The sequence below is a fragment of the Camelina sativa genome, chromosome 15, assembly GCF_030686135.1.
Source record: "Camelina sativa cultivar CO46 ecotype springtype chromosome 15, ASM3068613v1".
In the NCBI taxonomy this organism is placed as follows: Eukaryota; Viridiplantae; Streptophyta; class Magnoliopsida; order Brassicales; family Brassicaceae; genus Camelina; species Camelina sativa.
In genome coordinates this window covers 26074248-26099108 of record NC_141894.1, presented here as the reverse complement: position 1 = coordinate 26099108, position 24861 = coordinate 26074248, and the positions used below count along the sequence as shown (strand labels likewise).

Below are 24861 nucleotides of genomic sequence, written 5' to 3'. Positions count from 1 at the left end.
GTGATCAATGGTGGTCTTGTTTGTGTGATCGATGGTGGTCTTTGATGTGTGATCGATAGTGGTCTTGTTTGTGTGAGCATTTGTTTTGTGTGATCAATGATCGATGGTGACATGGTGTTTTCTTTCACTAACTTTTTTTTTTTTTTTTACAATTAGCAGATGGATTCATCATCTCCACATCAACATGATCGAGATAATGATGCAGATGGATTTGAGTTTGATGACCAAGGAGAAGGGTTTCAGACTCCAGAAGCAAATCAATGGGGAAAAAGAAAACATAATCATGAAGATGGAGATGAACAACCAAAAACTCTGAGGCAAATCACTCCAAGGTCAGGTGTATGGGTTCATTTCACAAGGCTACCAAATAACCGCAATATATGTACCTGCCACTATTGCAAGAGAGAATACAAGTGTCCATCAAAGTCAGGGACTAAAAATTTGTGGACTCATCTTGAAGTCTGTAAGGAGCACAAGGCGTGGCTAGAAGGAAAAGATCCAAAGTTGAGTCAACAGGTCATTAATAAGGATGGAAATCTGCAAAATGCTAAAGTTCCAGAGAGTGTTTTCAGAGAAGCATCCAATGAGATGCTTGTGATAGGGGAGTTGCCATTATCTTTCATTGAATGTATGGTTTGGAGACACTTCTGTAGCAAGGTATAGTGTTCTTTTTTTGTTTTTCTTTCCTTTTGTTTTTCTGGATTTTATTGTAATGATACTAATATGTTTCTATATGTTTATGGATGCAGATGAATCTATATAAACCACACTCCAGAAGGACTGCCACAAGGGACATTGTTGAGATGTTAATTCAGAGAAAATCGACAATGAGAAAGTGGTTCATTGCTAACAAACAAAGAGTCTCACTCACAACAGATATATGGGTTAGTGATGTCACATGTAATGTCATTTATCCTTCTTTTTACTCACAAATGGCTCGTTTTTTAGTTCACTTATCTATTCTAATCTTATCTTAAAATTGATTGCTAATCACAAGTGCAAGTTATATGGTCATAACAGCACATTACATTGATCAGTATTGGCGACTAAATAAGCTTATAATAGGATTCAAGTATGTGACAGACCACAAAGGGAAGACAATTGCAGCTACTCTTCTTGATTGTTTAGCTGATTGGGGTATAGAGAAGGTCTTCTCTATTACAGTGGACAATGCAACCGCAAATACAAATGCTTTGAGTAAGTTTGAGACTGCTTTCTCTCTCGTTTCTGATGAGTCTTTAGTTATGAAAGGAGAGTTTATGCATGTGAGATGTGCTGGTCATATCATTAATTTGATAGTGAGAGACGGGTTGACTGAAGTTTCTGAGAATGTACTTGCAATCAGGAATGCTATCTCTTATTTTAGATCAGGCACAAATAGGCAAAACGCATTTGACCAGAAGATAAATTCTGTTAGGATGACAAGGTGTAGTTTGCCTTTGGATGTTAAGACTAGGTGGAATTCGACTTATTTGATGTTGCAGAGGGCAATTAAGTACAAGGTAGTATTTGATAAGATGGAGACAGAAGATAAGCTATACAATGATCATTTCTTGGAGACAGATAATGGAAAAAGAGAGTTGGACCTCCTAGCTTCAATTACTGGTGTGCGGTTGAAAGGTTAGACAAGTTTTTGGAGATTTATTACAACTCAATATTGATTGTCTCGGCTTCTACTAGACTGAATTCTCATAAGTGTTATGGGGAGATTGTCAACATATCAACCAATCTTGACATGATGTGTTCTAGTTATGATTCTGAGTTGAAGAATAAGGTTGAGGAAATGTATAAGAAGTTTGATAAGTATTAGGATGGGATTAGTAATATCAATCTGATGTTGATAATAGCAACAGTATTTGATCCTAGTAAGAAGCTGCATTTTGCTAAGATTTGTTTTGCCGAGTTGTATGGTGAAGAGACTCCAACATATAAAGAGATGTATGACAAGGTTTACAATCTTCTGGTTGATATGTTCAAGGAGTATAGTGATCGGTATGCTAAATCTCAGCCTTCTCAGCCTTCTCAGTCATCTCAGTCTCAACATTTTCAGTCATTTCAGCCAGATGTGTGTGAAGCAGATAGTGTTCCTCGTCTTTTCACAATTGATAAAAGGTACAAAGCAGCGTTAAATGAGATTGGAGTTCAAGTAACAAAAGATGAGTTGACTACATACCTGAAAGAGGCTGTTGAGAATCCAGATGTGATGATGGGGACTGAGTATGATGTTCTATCTTGGTGGAAAGTCAACTGTGGTAAGTAACCTATTCTATTACAAATGGCTCGTGATGTCTTTGCTATGAAAGTGTCATCTGTAGCATCTGAAAGTGCTTTTAGCACAAGTGGTAGGATAATAGAACCATGTAGAAGTTGCCTAACTCCCTATATGGTTGAGGTTTTGATGTGAACTGAGCAGTGGATGAAACAAGACATTGCAATTGAATCAAGAGTTCTTACCAATGCTCAAATTATGGCAGAAGTAGAATATGAAGATCGACTTGAAAAAGGTTTGTATATCACTAGATCTTGTTATTTTTTGTTATTGCCTCTCTTATAGTTTATGTTAGCTCATCCAATTCTTTTGTTTTCAGAGTTCTGCATTGAAGATTAAGGTCTCGACTACTTGAAGCTACAAGGTGTTTTGTTGTTTTGGTTTTACAATCGGTGACAATTCTACAAGAACTATCGGCTAGTACTTGGTTTTTTAATTTTGGTTTACTTTGTTGTCTCTCTCGTTTAGTACTAGGTTTATTAAGACATGTTATGTGGTTGTTTAAACGAGATTATGGTTTGAATTTTGAACATTGGTCTCTTTCTGTTTATGGTTATTGATCGGTTTATTAAATGAAATTGAGTTTGGTTTACTTAAATTTGGATTGAGATCGGATACCCGATCCGATCCGAATCCGATGGATGTTTATCCGAAATCCGACCCGAATATTAGAAATACCTGAATGGGTCTAGGACCCCTTAATCCGAAATACCCAAAAATTCGAAATACCCGACCCGAATCCGATCGGGTCACCCGAATGTCCAGGGCTAATCACACTTTTTCTGATGGATGCCAAGTGGCGAGCGTGGCAATCGGAACGAGAACCTAGCCATCCAAGACGTGGGCGAGGAAAGATAAAATATGTGCATATACCCTGAATCTTGGATGTTGAATAGTATAGTGGGAGTGGGATGATCCACACTTTTATTCTAGCTAAAATAATCATCAAAATGCACACATATTACCAAATAATAGACAAATATCACTCATTTACACCAAGTATAAAATGAAATATTTCTTCTTTCCATTAATCATAGATAGCTAGGGTTAGAGCGTGCTGATAATATATTATGACAAGAGGGTTTAGGGAATTGCTCTCTTGTATTATTATCTATCCCACATGATATAACATATATATAGTGATACAATATTAGGGTTTTAGGTTATACACCAGACCTACTAATAGGCCGATAATGGACATCCATACAATATAGAATATTCATAACAATTATAAATATATTTGCTTTTCTGAAGGTCTGGCGAGACCTGTTGTAACATTCCCAATTTTATGTAATTGGGCCGGTCTGTTTTTCTACCCATGTTAAAGCCCATTAGTCAAAAATCTGGTAAACGACAAAGGGTTTTGTGCATTTGTGTGTATGTGTGTTTATATCTTCGTGGAAGCCGTCAAAAGGGAAACGCAAATTGAAACCCTAAGAACTTAGCAACTTGATCCTTGTGTCTTGAGCAGAAGTGGACGTGCTCTTGTTGTGTTGTTAAGAGTGGAGGAGAAAAAAGAGTCGTGAGGAGAAAAGAAGAGAGAGAGAGAATGGGATGTGTAGAGAGGGGAGAGAAGTAGACGTCAAGGAGGTTGTGGGAACACTGGTGGGGTCTGTTTATTCATGTCATGGCTGTTGAAAGCCTCGGTGATGGTGGAGGAGCAACGCCGGAGTAACTGAAAGGTGGAGAAAAGATAAACAAGAAAGAGTTAAGAAGGAAATAAGAACAGTTTGAAGAGGCGACTTTGGAGGCTCGTCCGACGCCGGATTTGACATCAGTTTATCAATATAAAATCACCAGCGCGTTCACTATCAATCCATGAGCTTGTAGCAATTGGAAGTCCGATCAGAGTTATATTCAAGAACTTATGTTCGTTGCTTCCTGCTCAAGAAATATCAGACAGTCCAAACCTGCAACCCTAGAAATCAGATTAGAGGTTGTCTCCTTGGAACAGGGTTTGGTAGTCCAAAAGTTACCCGATCAAGCTGAGATTTGGTGGGGAGCTTCACGGTACTACTAGCTACAGATTCAACGGTGGGATAGCGATTTTAACGGTTAGTTATGGTTTTATACATGTGTTTCCGAGACATATTTGTATGGAATAAATGGTGACATTGTAATGTTTGGTTGGCAAACTGAGGTTGGCTGGAGCTGCAGCTTGAATGAGCGTACTTTAGTATTGGGTCTGACATGAGAAAGGAGAAATGAGTTTCAACATTTAATTAGTGGCAAAGGTGAGGGTGGTAATCACGAAAACACAATGATTACTTTCTAAACATGTTCTTCATGAATTGCTTGTCTAGGCTTGGAAACTATGTGATTTGATATGTCTATTGTTTGATATTGTGTGCTATGATGATATGATGATTAGATGTATGATTATAATGCATGATGACATGGTATGCTGATACGATGCAAGGTAGAATGAGTTGATGTGTAACATGATAACTGTTGAATGATGATATGAAATGAGATTATGTGATGAGGGTGCGAACATGAAATTTGTTTCGTGACTCGATGGAAGGACCTGAGATTGGTTCGTACCTGGTAATTGGACGAACATGAGATTTGTTTTGTACCTGACGATTCAACGAACATGAGATTTGTTTTGTGACATGCTAAGCTGATGAGATTTTGGTTTAGTGATATTGATGAATATGTGTGTATCGATGAATGTGTTGGTGTTTAAATATGGTTTAAATGATAGTATGATTATATGCTAGATTAAATATTATGTGAAACCGTTATATTTGTTGGATGTATGTAAAACATGTGGAGTCTGATTTTATGCTAAGCATTGATTGTTGAATTTGATTAGAATATCGTCATTGTGTTCACCCTTTTATTTTTTCCCTCAGGTTAAAAGTTTTGTGAGTTGTGGAACAAGTTTTATGATTGAAGAGTTTTATTTTTAAGAAAAAAGCATTTTCGCGGAACCATTTGAATAACACCTTATCTTGGCCGATAAGGCGGAACGGGTGTTACACCTGTGGCAAGAAATTCTATTTGAAGTCTGGTCGTCTTCAATCTCCATCAAGATAACATCCCTTCATCTCATCTTTTGAGGATATTATCCTTTTGGATAAGTCTCCAACAAGTACAATAAATTTCTCGATACAATTACCAAGTTAATTCTTGGGAAATACTTGGCCAAAAGAAAATTGAACTTATCACCAGAAGAAAATTACTTGGCCAGCCTTGGTCGTTTGTCTCCTTCTAGACAAGCGACCTTCTCTGGAACCAGAATTGCTGAATCGTATCTGTTTAGGTGGTTTAGATACATCCAATACTAAGGCTATCATCCAGTAGCTTTGCTAAAGTTGGATTATTTACTTGCATACATGATCCACTGTTTAATAAGTTTTTCCTTCTCACTACATTTTTCATCTTGTATTCTCAAAATTCAATTGAGAATGACGTAATTAAGTTATTAGAAAAAGAAAGCCAAGGTAAAAGATAGGAGAATTGCACCCTATAATCAACAAAAAAAACTTCAATTCAAAAATTAACTACACTAACCATTAAAACATAATATACACTATATAAACTACAATATATACCATTTTATCTCTCCACCACCACCTTACCCCTTTACCACCATCACCATTGCCCATCACCGTCGGCCATCTTCTCGGTTACCACCGTTGACAACCACCACCGGCCATTTTCTCCAATCACCACTGCTGTCCATCTATTCCGACCACCGCTGCCGGCCATCTCTTCCGGCCACCACCGTTGGCCATCTTTTCCGGCCACCGCCGCTGGCCAACTTCTCGGCCACCACGGCCGGCCATCTTATCCGACCATCAACCACCGCCACCAGCCACCAACCACCAACCATTGCCGCCGGTCATCTCTTCCAACCACCGGCCACCGCCGCTGGTCACCACTGCCGGCTATCAGCCACCATTACCCTCCTCTATTACAACACACTAAAATAGTAATTTTATTTTATCCTCATCCTATTTTTCTAATTATTTTGAATATAATACTATATTCTTAATTTTATTTGTGATATTTGTTATCACACAAATTAACCCTAAAAGAAATAATAATGGGGGCCAAAAATATAAAAGTGACGTAATACAACTATACAAGACATGGAGTTAAAAATGTCTATGTTGGAACATTGAAAAGGTAAAGAAGAGTAGGTTTGAACCTAATATTCATCATTTCAGCTAATGACTAAACAATATACAGTATGTGGCCTCGTTACATTATTAAGGGCATCTACAGATCGGTAAATAGTTAAATACTAAAAAAAGAAATGTTTTCAATAAATTTTTTTTTGAAACTTAATACAGATATATAAATAAATTTTAATTTGCTAGAAAATATTAAATCAATTATGAGATAACATATGGTAACAACTAACAACGTCTTTTGTGAGTTTCTCACTTATTTCTCTCTTCTTTTTCATCATTTAGAAAACTTAAATAAAGCACTATAATTCAGAAGCTCGAGACAATCTTAAATATATTATGGAAATGTTTGTTTTAATAAATAATCAGATTAAGCATTTTTGGCTTAAAAACAAAAATTATATAAAAAGTCGTGTTTGATTTTAAGTGAGAGATCTACGATTGTAGACTTGAATAAAGAGAAAATCGATAGTTTATGTTCAGAGGTTTATCATGAACTGAAAGCAGTTGATTTAATAAAAAAAATTGAACGAATCGAATTGCTCTGATACCATGATAGATGAAATATATAGAATATATAATATATTATTGCTTTTATTATATTATGATGAATGACATATGTTTATATAGACTATATAAGAAGAAGAAGCTAATTAACCTAATTTCCATAAATAATAGATCATAGTAATTATTAACAAATATATACTCTACAATATTTTTTTCGCATTTTGTTTTACGTTATTACAAAAATATCTAAGAAAAATACTCATTAAAATAAAATAATATATATGTAACGAAGAAATAATTAATATGATATCTCTTTTTGTACTCTTTGTGTACCACTATCTAACTATCTAAAATTTTCTAATTGAAGCACGAAATTTAAGACTAAATTAATTCTTAATATAGAGTTTTTGTCTTTCTAAACATTAAAAAAAAATATTTTACGTTTGATTTAAACTAAATTAACCACTAAGAAAATAAATTATATACCTTGGTTCCACGTAAATAATGCAAGTATTCTTTTTTTATTAAATATTACAAAATTTAATGAGTATTCTTCTAGACAACTTATAAATTTTTCAAATTATATGGTTAATGATGTAGTCTAATATCACAAGATCCTTTTACTACATTATACGATAAAAACAAATTAATACATAAAAATTTAGTTTTCAAAAAAAAAAACAAACATAAAAATTCTAATTTGAGAGCTGTATTGTGTTCTTTTACGGATTTAAATGTAATGTAGTTGGATTGTTGTTTTCAATAGATACCAAAAACTAATACAGTATATATGTTGTTGATTCTGGTTTAAATCGGTTAAACCGAGTCTTTTAAAAAGTAGTATTTAAAATTTATAATTAAAATAATAAAAACTGAAAAATATATATCGACGACAAGTGTAAGTTCGGTGTACAAGGGACCCACTTCTCTCCATTTTCGTTTCCTTTTCTGTCATCAGATCTGAGCAAAAAAATTGAGATTTTGCTCTTTCTTCTTCTTCTTCTTCTTCTTCAATGGCGGTTTCTTCTTCTTCGTCATCTTCTTCCTCAATATGTCTCAAATCCACTCGATTTCACTCAGTTCGATCTACTTCTTCTCCGTCGCGTCTATTCCCAGTAACTAGCTTCTCCCCTCGATCTCTCCTTCTCTCCCAAAGACGATCTCTCCTCTCTTCTTTTAACTCTCGCTTTCGTCTCTCACCTCTCTGCGCCCGTGATTCTCGAGGTATATATACTGTTTACTTCGATCTTCAAGTACGGGTTTATGAATAATGCGTATTTTTCTTTGGTTCTTTGATCAGTGATCTCACACTTTCGCTACTTAAACAGACTAAGTAGAAATTGGAGAGTATGTCAATCAATCGAATGCTCTTAGTAATCTGCTATTCTTTTTATATTTTGATCGATTGATTATTTGATTTAGACTCTACTTTTTTTGGTTAGCCTCTGGTCTATGCCAAAATGTTTTCAATTTCTTGATCTAAGATCATAAAATGTAGTTCTAGCTAGTTTTCTTTATGATGATCTAGTATGAACTTTGAGAGATCTGCAAGGTTCAGGGAGACAAAGATATAGAGTCAGAACAGTGTGAAGATCTTGCATAGACTGAGACTATAGAAAAGCTTTGTAGGAGTAACTAAGGGTAATTATCATTTATCAAAGTTCATCTGATACATGTGGGATTGAAATTAGTTCATAAATTAAGTTGACATTGTTCTCTTCTGGTTGTATGACTTGGTACAACTCTAATCTAATTTTATTACAGCTTAGCAAAAAAAAGTAACAAAAAATGATGGATTAGTAGATGCTTAGGTTGACATGTTGTAGTATGTGATACACAGGACACTGCTTTCACTTCTTTGTGATAGCCTTTCGATTATTAGTATGATACAAAGAACTATTAAGTTTAGCCATCCTCAAGTCTCGTTTTTTTTTTTTTTTTGGTTTGACTATGTGCAGCAGCTGAAGTTACACAACGGTCGTGGGAAGACTCAGTCTTGAAAAGCGAAACGCCGGTGCTAGTAGAATTTTACACGAGTTGGTGTGGTCCATGTCGGATGGTCCACAGGATAATAGACGAAATAGCTGGGGACTATGCCGGAAAACTAAACTGCTATGTCCTGAATGCAGACAGTGACTTGTTGATAGCTGAAGAGTACGAGATCAAGGCTGTGCCAGTAGTTCTATACTCTTCAAGAACGGCGAGAAACGAGAGTCCATCATGGGTACAATGCCCAAAGAGTTCTACATTTCCGCCATTGAAAGAGTCTTGAACTCATGAAGAAGGTTAAAATCGTTGATGAGAAACTCTTCACTACCACGTTGATCAAAGATATTGTTGGGAGATTACAAATCGCTCCATTTCGATATGGTTCATATTTCATTGACACTCGATTGCTCTTAGTCTTTTGTCTTATGTTTGAACCTCTTATCTTTTCTTTGTTTCTTCTTTTATACTCTTGTGAATATAACTGTTGGATTTGTGGAAAGATGGCTCAGGAAGTATTGTGAATATGTATATCTTCCTTCTTCTATTGATGATCTTATATTCTTATTATTCTAAATTTTCTTTTCGTTTCAACTTGAGTGATCTCAGACTACTTAAGACACTTCTATTGTTGGTATTGTGTTTGCTTTTATCCGCTTCATTACTCATTAGCTTTGATATAGACGGTGTCCTTAGGACGCATGGAGGAGACAGGTTAGTAAAGCCGTTCAATGGATTAATCGTTAGAGAAAGTGAGAATGAAGAGATCTTTGTCTTAAGTTATTCCAAAATAATTTTGGGTTGGAATAATCATTGTTCTTTCAATAGAGGAAAATAAATCAAAAAGTTGTATTATTTTCTGAATAATAATAATAATAAAATAAAATTACTTCAAAATATCTTGGCAACAATTATCTTTTTTTTTTTTTTGGCAAACTGGCAACAATTATCTTAGCCAAATAAGTATATAAGATAACAACAAATTTTAAATGACAATGCATTGCAAAACAAAGTTGATAGAAAAAAATATAATAATAATAATTAGGTTTTAACTTCTTTTTTTCTCAACTCTAAAGTATTAAGATATTTTCTTTTGCTTCTCTCTAATTTTTTTGTTTTGTTTGAGTTTGTGTGATATTTAGATACCTTTTTGTAATATTTATTGAATTGTTAATTTTTAAATTAAGTATGATGTGGCATAACTACATTGTTTAACTTGTTCTTTTTTGAAAGCAACTTTGTTGAACTTAAATCTATTATTTAAGTTTTTATGTTTCCAATATAAAGATATGTGAAAATTTAATGTTTTTTCTAATTCTGTTTGAATAATTTTGATAATTAGTAACAATGTGTAGAGAATTGATTGAATTCCTTAATATTATGTTGCATAGCTGTATAAGTTAAATTAATTAAAATATTTATATTTCAGAGAAATTATAGTGTTGGCCAACATTGGGTAATAATATTGTCAAGAGAAGACATTTCAAATGGCCAAATGCAAATGATATTTTTTCTTTTTTAGTATTTCAAAAAAAATAAAAAACATTTATTATTGGGATATCCTTTGGGATGGAAGAGACTTTAATAGTAGTTTCACCGACTCTCTTGCCTGGCTATAACCCCCTCCCCATCACAAAACTTTTGTAGAACCTTAAAAAGAAAAAAACCTAAAATCCGCCATTTCTGTATAATCTTACGCCGGAGAAGAAGAAGAATTGAGAGGAGAATCAAACTATTAATCCGCCATATCTGTATAAACTCGTATCGTTTGCTCTTTTGTGTATTCCATTTCAATCTTCCAGATCCGTGTTTCTCTCCCCCCTGAATCAGGTATTATTTTTGGTTTCCGATTCTGCTTTTGGTCCTTCTCGAAATGTTTATATATATATATATATATATATATATATATATATATATATATATATCTTTCCGTAATCAAACTTTAATCGCTCACTGATCTACAGCTAAACTTACAATCTAGAACAATTGCTATCTTAACAAGAACCCTAATCGAGTTTTTTTTTTTAATTCCAGAAACCTTTTGATGATAAGAAAAGCTATGTCAAGTTATTGTAATCCATCAGCAGCAACAGCTCTAGTCTCTGTTGATTCTCAACAAAAGATAAACTACTCAACGGCGGACTTAAACATGATTGCTTCTCAGAGACGTGTTCTCACGGACGGTCCTGTGGCTGTTCTCTGGGACATTGAGAACTGCCCCGTTCCTAGCGACGTGCGTCCTGAAGATGTAGCTAGTAACATAAGAACAGCTATTCAGTTGCATCCTTTGATATCAGGTCCAGTGGTTACCTTCTCAGCTTATGGTGATTTCAATGGGTTTCCTCGTCGTGTTAGAGAAGGCTGTCAAAGAACCGGTGTGAAGCTTGTTGATGTACCAAACGGTAGGAAAGATGCGTCTGATAAGGCGATTTTGATTGATATGTTCTTGTTTGTTCTTGATAACAAGCCGCCTGCTACTATCGTTCTCATATCTGGAGATGTTGATTTCGCTCCTGCGCTTCATATATTGGGTCAGCGTGGGTACACTGTGATTCTTGTGTTACCTTCTGGTGTTTATGTGAATGCAGCTTTGTCTAGTGCTGGTAAGTTTGTTTGGGACTGGCACAGTATTGTTCACGGTGAAGGCTTTGTGCCGTTACCTAAACCTCGTGTTGTGCAAGTGCCATATCTCGTGGGATGCAATGGTAATGATAACAGTAACTTGGATGAAGGTGAAACCATTCTCTATAGAGGTAGCTGTTATAGTAACGCAAGGGAATCCTCTGTTATGGTCTCGCAGTTTCACAACGAGTATAGTGGTAGTGCAGTGTCGTGTTGTCCATCCAATTCAAGGGAGTCTCTGGCTTGTCCTCCTCCTCCTGGTCACCTTGAGTCGACCATGTGGGTAGCGCCGGGTGATTTAAATGGTCTGAAGGGGCAACTCGTGAAGTTGCTTGAGCTTTCAGGTGGGTGTATTCCTCTCATGCGTATTCCTTCTGAATACCAAAGGAATTTCAGCAAACCGTTGTTTGTATCGGACTATGGTGTGTCTAAGCTTGTGGATCTGTTCAAAAAGATGGGGGATGTGATTGTAGTGGATGGTAAAGGCAACAAGAGACTTGTTTATCTGCGCAACTCCAAACCGAGCGTCGTCTCTCCCTCCTCCCCTGTGGTTCTACTGAGAAGAGAGAAGAAAGGAAGAGAGCCAAACGAGGAGACTACTTATGGAAGAGTCTCCTCTGATGAATTGTCAGACACGGGCTCAGTTGAGAGCGAGAGGAATCTGGAAGAGTTCAAACTCGAGCTACAAGACATTTTGGTGAGCTATTGCTGCCGGGTACAGATGGATTGTTTTGAGGCGATATACAAGCTAAGGTACAAGAGGCCATTGGACTACAACAAGATGGGTGTGAATCACTTGGAGCAGCTCTTAGACAAGCTCAGGGATGTTGTTGCCATTTATGAAGATCCTGCTACAGGGAGCAAACTCATCGGGGCGCATTAGAGGATCCGACCCGTTCGTATAACAATCAGACAATGTGTTTTATGAGCCGCATCCAAGGTTCTCTCTATCATTGGTGACAAGCAATGTAAGCTACTCACCTAGAAGCTCTCCGTATTATTGATATGCTCTCTACAGTCCTACTCTTTCCCCAGGAAAAAATGTTCACACGGAACGGAAGTGTTGATTCTGCATTGCAAGCCGTAATGAGTCAGGCAGTGCGTTTTATGAGCCGTTTACGCTCTCTCGTTGGGAACAAGCCAGTATTATTGTATGTGCTCTGTTTGTACTCTTTCATTAGGACAAAAAGTTTCACAGAAAGCTTTGATTCTGCATTGCAAAAGCATTTCAGTAGTGTTTTTTTTTTCCTCGAGAATTTGGAAACAAGGAACATAGTGAGAAAGGCATGTCAATGTTATCCCTCAACAATCAGTTTAACAACAGTTTGAGAGGAATCTAGTATATATGGGAGTTATGCCCAAGTTGCTAGATACAATGAGGCATGCATCAAGTTTGATTTAGTTCTTTATTTTGTTTGAAGTTTTTAAACGTTTGTGAGCTCTATATAAGCCCAGTGTTCCTTTATACTTTTAGTTAACGAATTAAAGTAATAAACCCTTTTGGGTTTTCTACAACGCTTGTGTCTTTGTGTTTGGTTCGTCCTTCTTTATCGTGTGTACTCCCTTCGAATCTGTCGTTATTTTAAAGCCTCGAGTATATTGGGGTCAAGATCATCTCCAGCCCATTTCTCTATCTATTTTTTTCCTAAAAATAGAAATAATTCCCATTTTTGATATGGGGTTTTTGGTAATTTTCATATTTTAGTGTAAATTAGAAATAGAGAATTTTAAAATAAAGAATAACAAATGGAGATTTTTATTTTAAAGATAAAAATTAGAAATGGGTTAGAGCAAATTTAATTCCAAACATCATTTTGTAAATGAATATAAAGATAAGTTGGAGATGGACAGAAGGCCTAAGTCACCATCATATATATTTTATTAAGGAATTTATGCAAAACGATCTTCTAAATTGCCAATTTTTACGATTTTTGAAAATAATACACAATATAAACCTATACATATTTTCCAAAACAATTTAAAGGTGACATACTTGATATATTTATTAATATTTTACAAATTTGACAATTAAAAAAACTAGTTATATTCGTATTAATTTTGCTTTCGTATGATCAATTTGCATTTTCTAGAAATGAACCGTAAAGATAAAAAAAATGACGATGAGGATATTCTTAACAAATATAGAGATGGATTCATGTGATGTGATGTGTGTCTATTTATATCTAGAACAATAATCAATGTAAAACCAAATTTAATATAGATCAGCTTTACTATACATTCAATTCTTAACAAATTATATTTGTTCATATTAGAGTTCAATTGAGGGGGATGACACAACCATATAATTATTTTAACATTTTAGTGGTTCAATTGATGTTTTAGTTTGATTTTAAAACAATAAAAGAAATTTCTTCAAATTATCACATTTTCAATTTATTGTCAAAAATACCGCTATTAGTTTAATGTTCCAACCAATATTTTTTATTTTCATAATTAAGCTCAAAGTCTACCAGATGAGAAGAATGAGGCCACCCTAGGTGCCATAACTTGGATAAAGGATTCATATATACCACTCAACACAATCCACACAAGCACTTTCTCGTATAATTAAAGGAGCCTCATGTATAACCAAGAGCTACTGCAAAGCGTAAATGTATTCAGATTATATAAATCTAACTAGAACTGCTCGTTTTTTTTTCTTCATGCCTAAGAAAAAAGAGAGACGTGTAGATGATAGTTACCTGTTTGACTATATTATCTAAATAATTGTTTGGAAAATTGGAACGAAGAATCTATGAGTAACAAAATGGATAACTCATTTAGAAAATATATAATTTTCTTTAATAAAACCTTGCTTGAATGTACTCATCTGTCTTTTCCTTGCAAGAATAGCATATCCATGCTATCATAGAAGGATAGTAAATATTTTTTCAAAAGCAGTGTGAGGCCAAAAATTGTGCTAATAAGGCTTTCTTAGCTAAGTTAGCTGGGAGCTTGACATACAGAAATGTCTAAAAAATCTGAAAAGTTGACACAATTCTATTTTTTTTTGTTTTTCACAAATAATTTAGTCATATTCTCAACCAAATTTTGGCAAATAATTGAATTTTACACTTAACCTCCAAACAAATACAAGCAAACAGATCAAACAATATAACAAACACTGAAATTGATATGTAAAACAAATCTGATTTTTCAAGATATTTAGAATTTAATGTTTGATTTTTAAGATATTTAAAACTTACATCTCCTATTTACCATACTCTGGTTCAAAAATCAGAATATCACACGCAAGGGATGTTGAATTATAATGCTTAACAACTTCTTCAAATTTATCCAATGTGATCATTTCTTTAATGTATCATAGTAAGTTTGAAGATTCGGCTGTACTTACATCTTTTTCACATCTTCTCTTTCAATTCTATTCTTGATTAAAAGCTCCAATGCATCCTTCAGATACAATTAAGTTGACATTCTAGATAAACGACGTAATTACGATTTGGTGAAATCTACCAAGTATTAAGTTGAAACTCAACATAAGTTGTGTCGTGCATCAGAGAGGTGTCTCATAGTGGAAACAATCTCTGCAGATACAATTGCCCAACAACAATCTAAAGAAAGAAAAATGTTGGGATACTTTTATTTTATTTAAATATAAGATGTAAGATTAATTGAACATAGTGTATTAATATGTATTGACATACCGTGGGTGACAGAGCCCATCATTTTTCAACATTTGTACATGATTTTTTTTTTTTTTGGAACAACATTTGTACCTGATCCTAAGAACCGAGAAATAAACACTATTAAGAAAAAGTTGAAGAATCTAGATAGACAAAGAAAACGATTTAGAATAGGGAATCAGTCATGGTTAATAACATGAATTACCTATAAAAAATATAAACAATTAATAGTCAAAACGTTGTTTTATCAAACAGATGAAATGGAAATGGTGAGTGACAAACCAAAAAAAAACTCACTAGGGAAGAAGCTAAGGCATATGTGTATGTCTTGATTTCCCTTTGTAAATTAGGTATTTCTGCTTGGAAAGGTTTTAGTCTTTCCATGGAGTTGTCTAAGGATATAACGATCCTTCACGATATCAAGAGTAGGTGGCATTTTGACTTTAAATGGGTTAAGTCCAAGTTTTTTCAGTTCTTTCATCATGTTGAAAATTAAAATTAGGGCTTGTTACACAGTTGGAAAAAATTAAATCATTCAGTGTGGGAGAAAATAAGGATGACTCACTCAAAATTTTCAGCAAATCGCTATAAATAGTTGTAGTTGTCATTCTAATCTGCTCCAGCGACTCTATTTGTTATTGTAGGGAGTGAAGTAGGTTAGACACATTCGTAGAAATCTCATCCGTTAGTTGCACTAAGTCTATATAGCTCTTTATCTACATCAAATCAGCATTTCTGTCAAATCCCAAAAAAATACTCAAACTACACACGCATACAAAAGCAAAGGGCTTACTGTCAAATTATTAAGGTGATTTTGCTTATGAGACTGAAAGAGCTCAGCTAGTCGAACATCGAGAGTTTTACGAAAGATTCCATTCTATGGTTGAAGCGGCGAGAAAGCCCGCACGAGGGAGTTGTATCTCCTCCGCTGTGGTAACTTCAGCGTCTGTCTTCTTAAGCTCCTCTTGTAAGACTTTGGGTCACTTTTATATGAACAACTTTTTACCTAATTTAGAGAAAAAAACCCCAATACTATATTCCGATTGAGAATTGAGGTTCGATGAAGAGAAGAGAGGATGCTAATGATTAATATTGTGGTCCCAGTGCAAATGCATACCTTGCACCTCCTTATCGCCGGCACTGAGTAACATAAGAATGACTATTCAATTGTATCATATGATAAGTGGTGTGATGGTTATCGTCTCGCCGTAGGGGGAATTAATGCTTTCATCTGGTTAGAAATTGGTGTCAGAGAACCGGTGTGAAACTTGTTGGTGTGACAAAAGGTAAGGAAGATGCAGTTGATAAGACAATTCTGATAGACATATCTTTGTTTGTATTTGACAACAATGTTGTTGTTCAAAGATGCAGCTGATAAAGATATTATGATAGACTATGTACGGCTCCATTGCCAGTTTTGGTACAAGTGTTGTCCCTTAACCATAGCTATTAGTAGTCATTACAAAGGATTCTAGTAAAAATGGGGATATTCTATTCTCCATGGATATTTATGAAATTGTCATAATGTTCTTTGAACAGTTTGAGTTAAGCATAGCAATGAATTCTCATGTGAGACATACGGATATAACAGAACTTTAAGATCTCTTTTTTTTTTTTTTTTTTTTTGGTGTAGCAATGGTGATGAATGGGGCACCGATTCTTGATGGAGATGGAGACATGCATACATACTATGGCGTCTTTAACGCCTCAGTTTTACAAATGGGGCAGAGATTCTTGATCATAACCCATTGCTTGATACAGTCCTTGTGGAACTCATGGCCACATTTCAAGGTACCAAGATTATCACCTTCGACATACTCTTCCTGTCAAAATAGCAGCAACAGCTTTTTCACATCAGTTCTTCAGTTGAGACTTAGTGCTATGTCAACATAAAAATAGACACAGAAGAGACTAGCTCAATAAACAAACCCTTCTATACTATATTGGTTCAGCTACTAAATCTGCTAGTTTCATTATGGCACATCATCATCTATGATGACAACAATATCAAGGAAGTGAAATTAATAGAAAACAAGCAGCCTCAAGTAACAAAACAGATTGCGGAGGAGTATTATAAGATAAAACAAAACAGCTCAAAAGGTTCCCAACAAACGAAAGACCAAACACCCCGACACTCTAATCCAACCCATATTATATATAGTTATCCTATTTCACTCCATAAGTAAAGAGAAATAACGGAAGCAAGCTCAGCAACACCAACTACTATTTATCTTTATGCTTATAAATTAGTCGGTAATATGGGTAAGTATCACACGAGAAATAGTTACGGGAGTCAAAATACTTCTAGTTCATTCTTAATCAAATACCTGACAAATACAGCATGGCTCTATGATGTCCTGATGCAATTCAACAGAAGAAGATGTATGTTTGTGCTGTTTCATTGCTTTCAAAATGACCTCTTCACTTAGCCCAGTGCTCACATCTCCTATGCGTTCCCCAAGAGCCAATAGCTCCTACATTCATTCTCACATGTTGTTGGTAAAAATGAGAAAGTTGCCACTAACAGTCAAAGAAAGTTATACTACCTCATACGACATGTTGTCAACATCAAGCCGCATTTCCCGATGCCTATCATGCATGTCAGTCATACCCTGGTAGATAAGTGGATCTAGCACCATGTAATCCTTATCGAATTAAAAATAAAATAAAAATAAAGGATGATTAGCTACATATATAATGATTTTTAAAGGAAATAATATAGTGACAAGGAACCACAAATGCATAAATTTTTGTTCAGTGTGAGCCCTATAATACTTTAAACTATGATACGCTGCAGCTTACAAAAATGTCTGACACTACGGCTTATAAGTAATAAAACAAACACTACTATTCAGGGCATGGAAACGCATTGCGTCTTCAATAATGTATACCAGGACACACGAGATTGAAAACTCACACAACATGACATCAGATATACCAAGAAATGGAATGTCTTTTTATCCATGAAGGCATTTATTGATATTAACAGGCAGGAGCCTTGGAAATCACTTGTGTCAAAATCATACCTCAACCCGTAAATTCTCCCCTCTTCTCATGGCGTGCAACACCTGACGTATCTGCGAACAAATAGAGGATTAAGAGCAACTCACTATTAATATACTTATCGAAGTGCATCAAACTTAAATACATCTCAACTACAACGTACTAACTGCAAACGCATATTTTATCAAATTTCACGAGCAGTTGCTAAGTAGGTTTATAAACTAGATACAGAAAACAAGCATTCTCAAATCGTAAGACATCAAAATGGTTTGCAAATGGAAGTCATATCAGAGTGCATCAAACTGCTCTAGTTATAGCTCTCAGTTGCAAAAATTTTTTTATAGCAAAAGATTTTTATTTCACAAAATGTGATATGGCATTGTGACTTGCAACAGGATTTACCATTACATAATTTACCAATATATGGTGTATATTTAACTCTTCATAGTTTTGATCAATACACTGTCCAACAAAACCTTACTTCAAAAGAAACTTGTTACCTCAAACAGACCATGCATAAATCATTTTTCTATACTATCTATATGATGTTAGATCACAAAAAAGTACAAAACCAGATAATTTCACACCCAACAGGTATGTACTCAACCCTATTAAGATTCTACGAATAAATCACAAGAAACCCTTAAAACAAAAAGAAGACCAACTAAACAACCTGAGTTTCCAATAAGAAGGACATAGTCACATAACAAACTAAAACCCAATTATATACTAAAAATGCACAATCTAACTCCCAATTATTAATTCATAACATGTGATACTTATCTATGTGGGAAGGATTATCCTGTCAACCATTGGATAATCAAAGATAATGAAAGATGCAACTTATCATACAAGAGCCAGTATTTTATAGAAGCCATACCTCGGAAATGATTTGATTTCTTCCATTACTGTCAGCACCTAAGCTCCTCCCTATGTGACGGTGGAGAAGTTCATTTTGTCTCTCCAATAACATCCCTGATCTCCTTTGCCGTGAGCGATGGCTCCGGCTACTAGAACCCGATGGCACTGTCACCTCATTTGACAGAACAGAAGGGCCTGCGGGTAATAACGGAAGAGAGGCACCATGACTAGCAGATTGAGATTCAATACTAGGAAATAAAGACCAAGGAGAAAGTTCTGATGTTCTCGATGGAATATTTAGTGAGGCACTCTGAGGAGGAATCCATGAGGGACTAGGCTGTGGCTCATGAATATCTGAACTCGGTCCTGCTCGAGGAACAAATGGAGGATCTATAGATGAACCAGGGTATCCACGTGTGAAACTCCAAAGATCATGCTCTGGATGTCTCATGTCAGTTGCAGGTGCAAACAAGGGCTGCTCTGGGTTGCTTCTCGATGTTTCCCACTGTGGTCCTACTCGCTCTGCAGGCATCCCTATACCCGAGGAACTGCTTGCTCTGGAACTGAAAGAAGCATCCCAAGCAAATTGGTGTATATTTCTGGTCAAAGCAGGGAGGTGGACTATATTTGTCTGATTCTCACCAGTGCTTCCACTAGTAATTGGTGTTGATCTCACATCTATAGGATCTACAAAAGGAGCGTTTAATGGTAAATTCTGTTGCAAAGAACCAGTGGGAGGCACAGAAGTTCCAGCATGTGATATGCTGAATGCTATGGACTCCTGAGGCTGCCTGGGATTTGATCGTCTACCAGCTCTAGATAAGGTGTCAGTGTTTCTTGTAGAACGAAAAGCACTGGCTGCAACTGCTCTTTCACCACCAGATCCAAACATATGTTCTGTCCGGCCAAAATGATTAGTAACATTTGGAGAACTTTGTGAGGAGGGTGTAGCCAAACTTAAGCTACTTGAAGCACCATATTGAGCAAGACCTCTATGCGAAGCACTATTTTCAGTCTGAACAATGCGGTTAGGAGTTTCACCAGAAAAAGAATGACTAGGGGATCCTTCAAGAGCTTTTCTTTTGCAGGATGAACCCCAACCACCAAATGAAGAAGTAGGACCACTGCTACTCTCCCCAGCAGCCTGAATTGAGCTTCCTAATGAACTCCCATAGCTATTATGACGGTTAACTACCCCGGAAGTCTGCGCAATACTATTATCGCTATCCATGTCCATACTCATATCTACATGCTGTGTCATAGGAGTAGAGCTTGAACCGCGCAAGAAAGAAGGCCCACTTCTGATGTGACTGCCAGCATGAACCCCTCCATGTACCATCATACCATTCAAACCTAATTGCCTTCCCTCAGACCCATAGCCAACAAAGTGATGAGAAGCATCTTGAGGCAGCTGGTGATTTGTCTTCATTCCAATTGAATTGACCTGATCAGAATGCCCAGATATGGAACTGGATTCCCCCAACCTCCACCAATTATGTTCTTGAGCAGCATGAGAACTCGAACTTGCGTAAGTTGGTCGTCCTGAAGGAATACTATTGTTTGGAAATCCAGTGTCTGATGGATTCAGAATGTTATTCAAATTGCTCTCTGTGCAGTAAATCGATTCACCATCTGCCTGGTTCACTTCAGTAGATGAACCACCAGTACTCCGTGGCCCTTGCATTGGATTCATACCTTTGACTAGAACACAAGGACTTTCCAGTAAATAGATCTAAAGTTACAAGGACACTGACGAGACCTAGAGTCACACAAACGGAAGCAGACAAGAAAATAAATATGCATTAGAAATCCATGAATGACAACTTAAGAAAAGAAGTAACACAACTGAAACAAGAGCACCCGATTTACCATTACTATCATAGGAGGCCAGCCAGCTATCTAGCTTCAGGCTTCGCTCAGGCTCCAACTACAGTATAGCTTCTGCATTATGGTACCACAAAAAGGTAAGATCAGAAACTTTCACACAAATGTGAAATGAGCAACTAAGAACCAAAACCTCATTAAACTAGTTGACATACATTAGAGTAAAAACTAACAACAAAGAAACTCCCAAAGAGAACTAGCAAACTACCACTTCTGCCTAACTTGTAAACTTCATTAATTGATTCTTCAACATAAAACTCCAATCAAAAGATTAACAAAGAGAGTACAGTATATATAACAGCTATGCTCATTTTTGACACAACAAAGTGTAAATATTGTCAAACTTCTTCAATAACTAGCATTGAGAACTACAAAACCATAAGAGTTCTGATACTAATCACCTAATCACAAAAGAGCCAAGAGCAGCACATTTTGTGATTCAATACCAAACCAGAATCAAGTTACTTACAAATCCAATGCCAAAGTTGAAAATTTCCAATCTTGAGATGAAAACCTGAAGTGGGTCAATCCCGATCCGTCCAGCTATTGCAATGCATCAAAATCCCAAACCAAAATCACAACGATCTGAACAACCAACACCCAATTAGAGACAAAACAAAAACAAAAAGGTGAGTTTTTTCATAAGATTGAGAGAAATGGTACCTGCAATTATCCCTAAAGAATCAAATAGGTCTCAAAAGTTTCAATTGAAATTAAATTAAAAAACTTTTGGTAGTTTCAATTTGTGGGTATGGTGCTGGTGTCCTCTCCTCTGCACGATTCTTTAGGTTTCAGTCTGTTTTGATTATCACAACAAACAAAAACAAAAAAAGCAAACTTTTCTCAGAATACGTAGAGAAGGACGAAGAAGAAGAAGAAGCACATAAGCAATGGATGAGGAAGAGAAGAAGAGAAGGATTCAGAGACGTACAGATTTCATGTGACAAATTTTTTTTACCAAAAATCTCTTACATAAGTCATTGTAATAATGAAAAAACAAACTTTGGAAAGATATGATTTTCTTTTTTTTTCCATAATAAAAATTAATAAAATAAAAAGTTTGGTGCTTTATAGAATGAATCATCTCTGTCATTAATTTAGTTGTAAGATTTTGCAGGACGTCACTTGTCTCAATGGTCTATATGGTGCTGTCCTAGGCTCCCCTCTTAGCTACCTTTCTTCTTTCTTTTTAATTAAATACAAAATTTGTAGAAGACAACTGTCACGGTAATAATAATTTGTATGCCTTAATTTTTCTATGCCACAAGGCCCACAACATTTTCAATCAAGTTGCCAATTTCTCTTTAGTAGTTTTTGTTTGTTTTTGTTTTTGTGACAATCAAGAGGCCATTATTTGAGAACTTTACTTCACCAATGCTTAGAAAAATCATTACACCATTGAGACAAGTGACGTACAATTAAAAGTACTCTTCAAAAGTAACTGAGAACATACCACATACTTTCTCTAACCAAACAGTGGCTAAAGCTAATGTTCTCATGTATTACAGGAACTTCAAAAGATACACAAAATCAAGAAAACAATCTCACATCAATACAACATTAGACATGTTCTGTCTTTTTTACTTTCGACTATTCAACTCTTTCATAAACTTGTTAACATTATTATAAGAAGACCCTCCTTTCTCCACAGCGTCTTTAGCCATCTCGCCCAGCTTCTTAGCACGTATCCGCCTTTCTTCTGCCTCTTCTCCAACTATCACTTCCCTCACTGCTTTATCCACTTCCTCTCTACTAATCAGCTTTCCTTTTTTCACCAACTCGGTAGCTCCCACGTTCACTCCTATTCTCAAAACTTTTGTCAATTGCTTCTCGTTGTAAAACTGTTCCGCCCCCATCGGCCAAGTTACCATAGGCAGCCCCGCGGCAATGCCCTCCATAGCCGAGTTCCATCCACAATGCGTCACAAATCCTCCTACTGCTATGTGGTCAAGTATCAGCACTTGCGGAGCCCATCCGCGTATTATCAGCCCTTTTCTTGTAGTCCTCTCCTCAAACCCTTTAGGCAACCACTCTTCATTTTCACCTATCCCAACCACACAAACACAAGTCATTAATTGTTAGGAGAATCCTACAAGTAATATGTAAAAGTACACGAACCAATCTACTATAGTTGCTATGGTATCATAGCATATTTGGCAATAGTAACATTGAGGGAAATGTACTGATAAAAGACCAATGGTTGATGAGGAAAAACAAACCTTGGTTTTCATTTTTCCTAACCACCCAGATGAAGTTTTGTCCAGAGCTTTCAAGACCGTAAGCGATCTCTAACAGCTGTTCGTTGGTGAAGCTAGTTCGGCTGCCAAAGGACATGTAAACTACTGAACCAGGTGTCTTAGAGTCGAGCCATATGAGGCATTCTTCCTCATCAATGGTTGCCTTTTTCCCTCTTCCGGCTTTCTCGGCAAACTCTTTGTTAGATAACGAAAGCGGACCAATATGCCAAACTCTTTTCGCCACAGAACTACTGTAAAAATCAGCATAAGCAGATTCCAGCTCGTAGAAGCTATTCACCAAAACACCAAAACTACTGATCTCTGATTCCCTGACCTCTTTCCAAAACTTTCCAAATGGAGTTTCTTCGTCAAAAACAACATTGGCTTGGTCTCTTGTGATAACTATCTCCTCCCCTGGAAGACCTGGGATTACAAAAGGAGTGGAACTCGTAGAGACTTTCTTGTGAGGCTTATGAATCCTCATGTTATACGAACAACACAAGGCAAAGACTGACGTGCCGTGGAATACAAGTCTAGGCACACCGAACTTCTCAGCAGATTCTGTCGCCCAGGGGAAGAACATATCGGCCACAAGAGCACTTGGTCTGGTTGTTTCAATGAAACTTTCCAACTGATGTTTCATATACTTGGTAGAGAGAATAAACTTCACGAACAAGTTACTTGAGTCAGATTTTTGGTATGAGTTAATAAAGTCACCGTTCTCGCATCCTTCAGGCAATCCAAGCTCTACACAAGGGAAGTTGAAGATCTTGATTCCAATTTCGAAGTCAGGATTTTGAACTTTGAATGCTTCAATAGGTTTCTCCAAGATCTTAGCATTGATTGGAGTTGTGAGGAGGGTTGATTTGGCTCCTCTGCTTGCGAAAAGCTTGGCCATGTCTAGAACGGGAATCATGTGACCATGAGCCATGAAGGGGAAGAACAAAATATGAATTTTCTCTCTGTTCATGTTTGGTTTGTAGTAACCAAAATTATTGGTTTTGGGATGAAGATAGAGAATCAAAAGAAAGCAAAACAAGAATGGGAAATTTTCTGAAGATTTAAGAACTGAAATATGTCATGTGATCAGACAAAACAAAGAGGGTTTCTTGTCTAGTTTGGGACTTTCTTTATTTGTCTGAGTTGTTCTTCCAGTTTCGATCATATCGAGATATATAAACACACACGTGTACGTAAAAGAAGATATTAATGAAGATTTTGGGAATGTAACGTCTTTGCATACGCCATCTTTTGCTTTGGTGTTTTGTTATTCTAATTCGTCATATTTGGTTGGCTCTGTGTTTTGTCTCTATGCACATGTGTTGTATACTTGTATCTCGTAGAAGCAAACTTTGACTTCTCACTTAGCGATGAGTATCGAACAAGCCTTAATTTTTTTATTATTATATACTTTATACATTCTACAGTAAAATCTCTATGATTTAACAATAATAGGACCATAATATTTATTAATTTATAATTATATATAAATTAAAAAAATAATTGTATATATTGATATTAATTAATGTATAAAATATTATTTTAATTGTTAAAAATATAAGTTAACATGATTTGACATATATTGATATAGTATATATATATTATTAAAGTAAATTTAAATTTTTAAAAATTAATAATTTATATGATCATGATACATGTTAAGCCTATCGATTAGTAGAATAGATCTTGTACTAGAGCAAGCTCAT

The 24861-nt window shown here is 35.8% G+C and overlaps 4 protein-coding genes across 7 annotated transcripts; 2 read left to right on the top strand and 2 right to left on the bottom strand.

Annotated features, from left to right (window-relative positions):
* Positions 1-7822: 7822 nt before the first annotated feature.
* Positions 7823-9451, top strand: LOC104747374 (thioredoxin M3, chloroplastic). Its single transcript, XM_010469002.3, is given in 3 exon segments — positions 7823-8142; positions 8877-9103; positions 9106-9451. Coding segments are annotated over 3 exon segments (531 nt in total). The 5' UTR covers positions 7823-7931; the 3' UTR covers positions 9199-9451.
* A 974-nt stretch (positions 9452-10425) lies between these two features.
* On the top strand, positions 10426-12741 carry LOC104747373 (uncharacterized). The gene is made up of 2 exons (XM_010469001.3): positions 10426-10734; positions 10939-12741. The coding sequence occupies exon 2, from the start codon at positions 10949-10951 to the stop codon at positions 12407-12409; it is 1461 nt and encodes a 486-aa protein (XP_010467303.2). The 5' UTR covers positions 10426-10734; positions 10939-10948; the 3' UTR covers positions 12410-12741.
* A 3844-nt stretch (positions 12742-16585) lies between these two features.
* LOC104748717 (E3 ubiquitin-protein ligase MBR1-like) lies at positions 16586-22119 on the bottom strand. 4 transcript variants are annotated; one of them, XM_087488256.1, is made up of 9 exons: positions 21850-22119; positions 21582-21714; positions 21388-21503; positions 20904-20975; positions 19054-20793; positions 18197-18247; positions 17717-17782; positions 17498-17644; positions 16586-16993 (listed from the first exon to the last, which is right to left on the bottom strand). In XM_087488256.1, exons 5-9 carry the CDS (start codon positions 20725-20727, stop codon positions 16859-16861), a joined length of 2073 nt encoding a protein of 690 aa, XP_087344382.1. In that variant the 5' UTR covers positions 20728-20793; positions 20904-20975; positions 21388-21503; positions 21582-21714; positions 21850-22119; the 3' UTR covers positions 16586-16858. The 4 variants fall into 4 exon arrangements, with proteins under 4 accessions (XP_087344382.1, XP_087344380.1, XP_087344379.1 ...); XM_087488254.1 differs by having other exon boundaries at positions 17717-17815; positions 21850-22093; XM_087488253.1 differs by having other exon boundaries at positions 17717-17815; positions 21582-22119.
* A 152-nt stretch (positions 22120-22271) lies between these two features.
* Positions 22272-24344, bottom strand: LOC104747371 (UDP-glycosyltransferase 73B4). The gene is made up of 2 exons (XM_010469000.3): positions 23138-24344; positions 22272-22962 (listed from the first exon to the last, which is right to left on the bottom strand). Exons 1-2 carry the CDS (start codon positions 24123-24125, stop codon positions 22499-22501), a joined length of 1452 nt encoding a protein of 483 aa, XP_010467302.1. The 5' UTR covers positions 24126-24344; the 3' UTR covers positions 22272-22498.
* Between the last annotated feature and the right edge of the window lie 517 nt (positions 24345-24861).

What these genes read in the sequence shown, in the direction of transcription:
- LOC104747373 (XM_010469001.3), top strand. Translation starts at nt 10,949, where the DNA reads ATGATAAGAAAAGCTATGTCAAGTTATTGTAATCCATCAGCAGCAACA.
- LOC104748717 (XM_087488253.1), bottom strand. Translation starts at nt 20,727, where the DNA reads ATGAATCCAATGCAAGGGCCACGGAGTACTGGTGGTTCATCTACTGAA. An exon ending in TTGACAACATGTCGTATGAG is followed by an intron (nt 17,645 to 17,716) that starts GTAGTATAACTT and finishes GAATGAATGTAG; the next exon opens with GAGCTATTGGCTCTTGGGGA. An exon ending in AGCCATGCTGTATTTGTCAG is followed by an intron (nt 16,994 to 17,497) that starts GTATTTGATTAA and finishes CTATTTTGACAG; the next exon opens with GAAGAGTATGTCGAAGGTGA.
- LOC104747371 (XM_010469000.3), bottom strand. Translation starts at nt 24,125, where the DNA reads ATGAACAGAGAGAAAATTCATATTTTGTTCTTCCCCTTCATGGCTCAT. An exon ending in TAGGAAAAATGAAAACCAAG is followed by an intron (nt 22,963 to 23,137) that starts GTTTGTTTTTCC and finishes TGGTTGGGATAG; the next exon opens with GTGAAAATGAAGAGTGGTTG.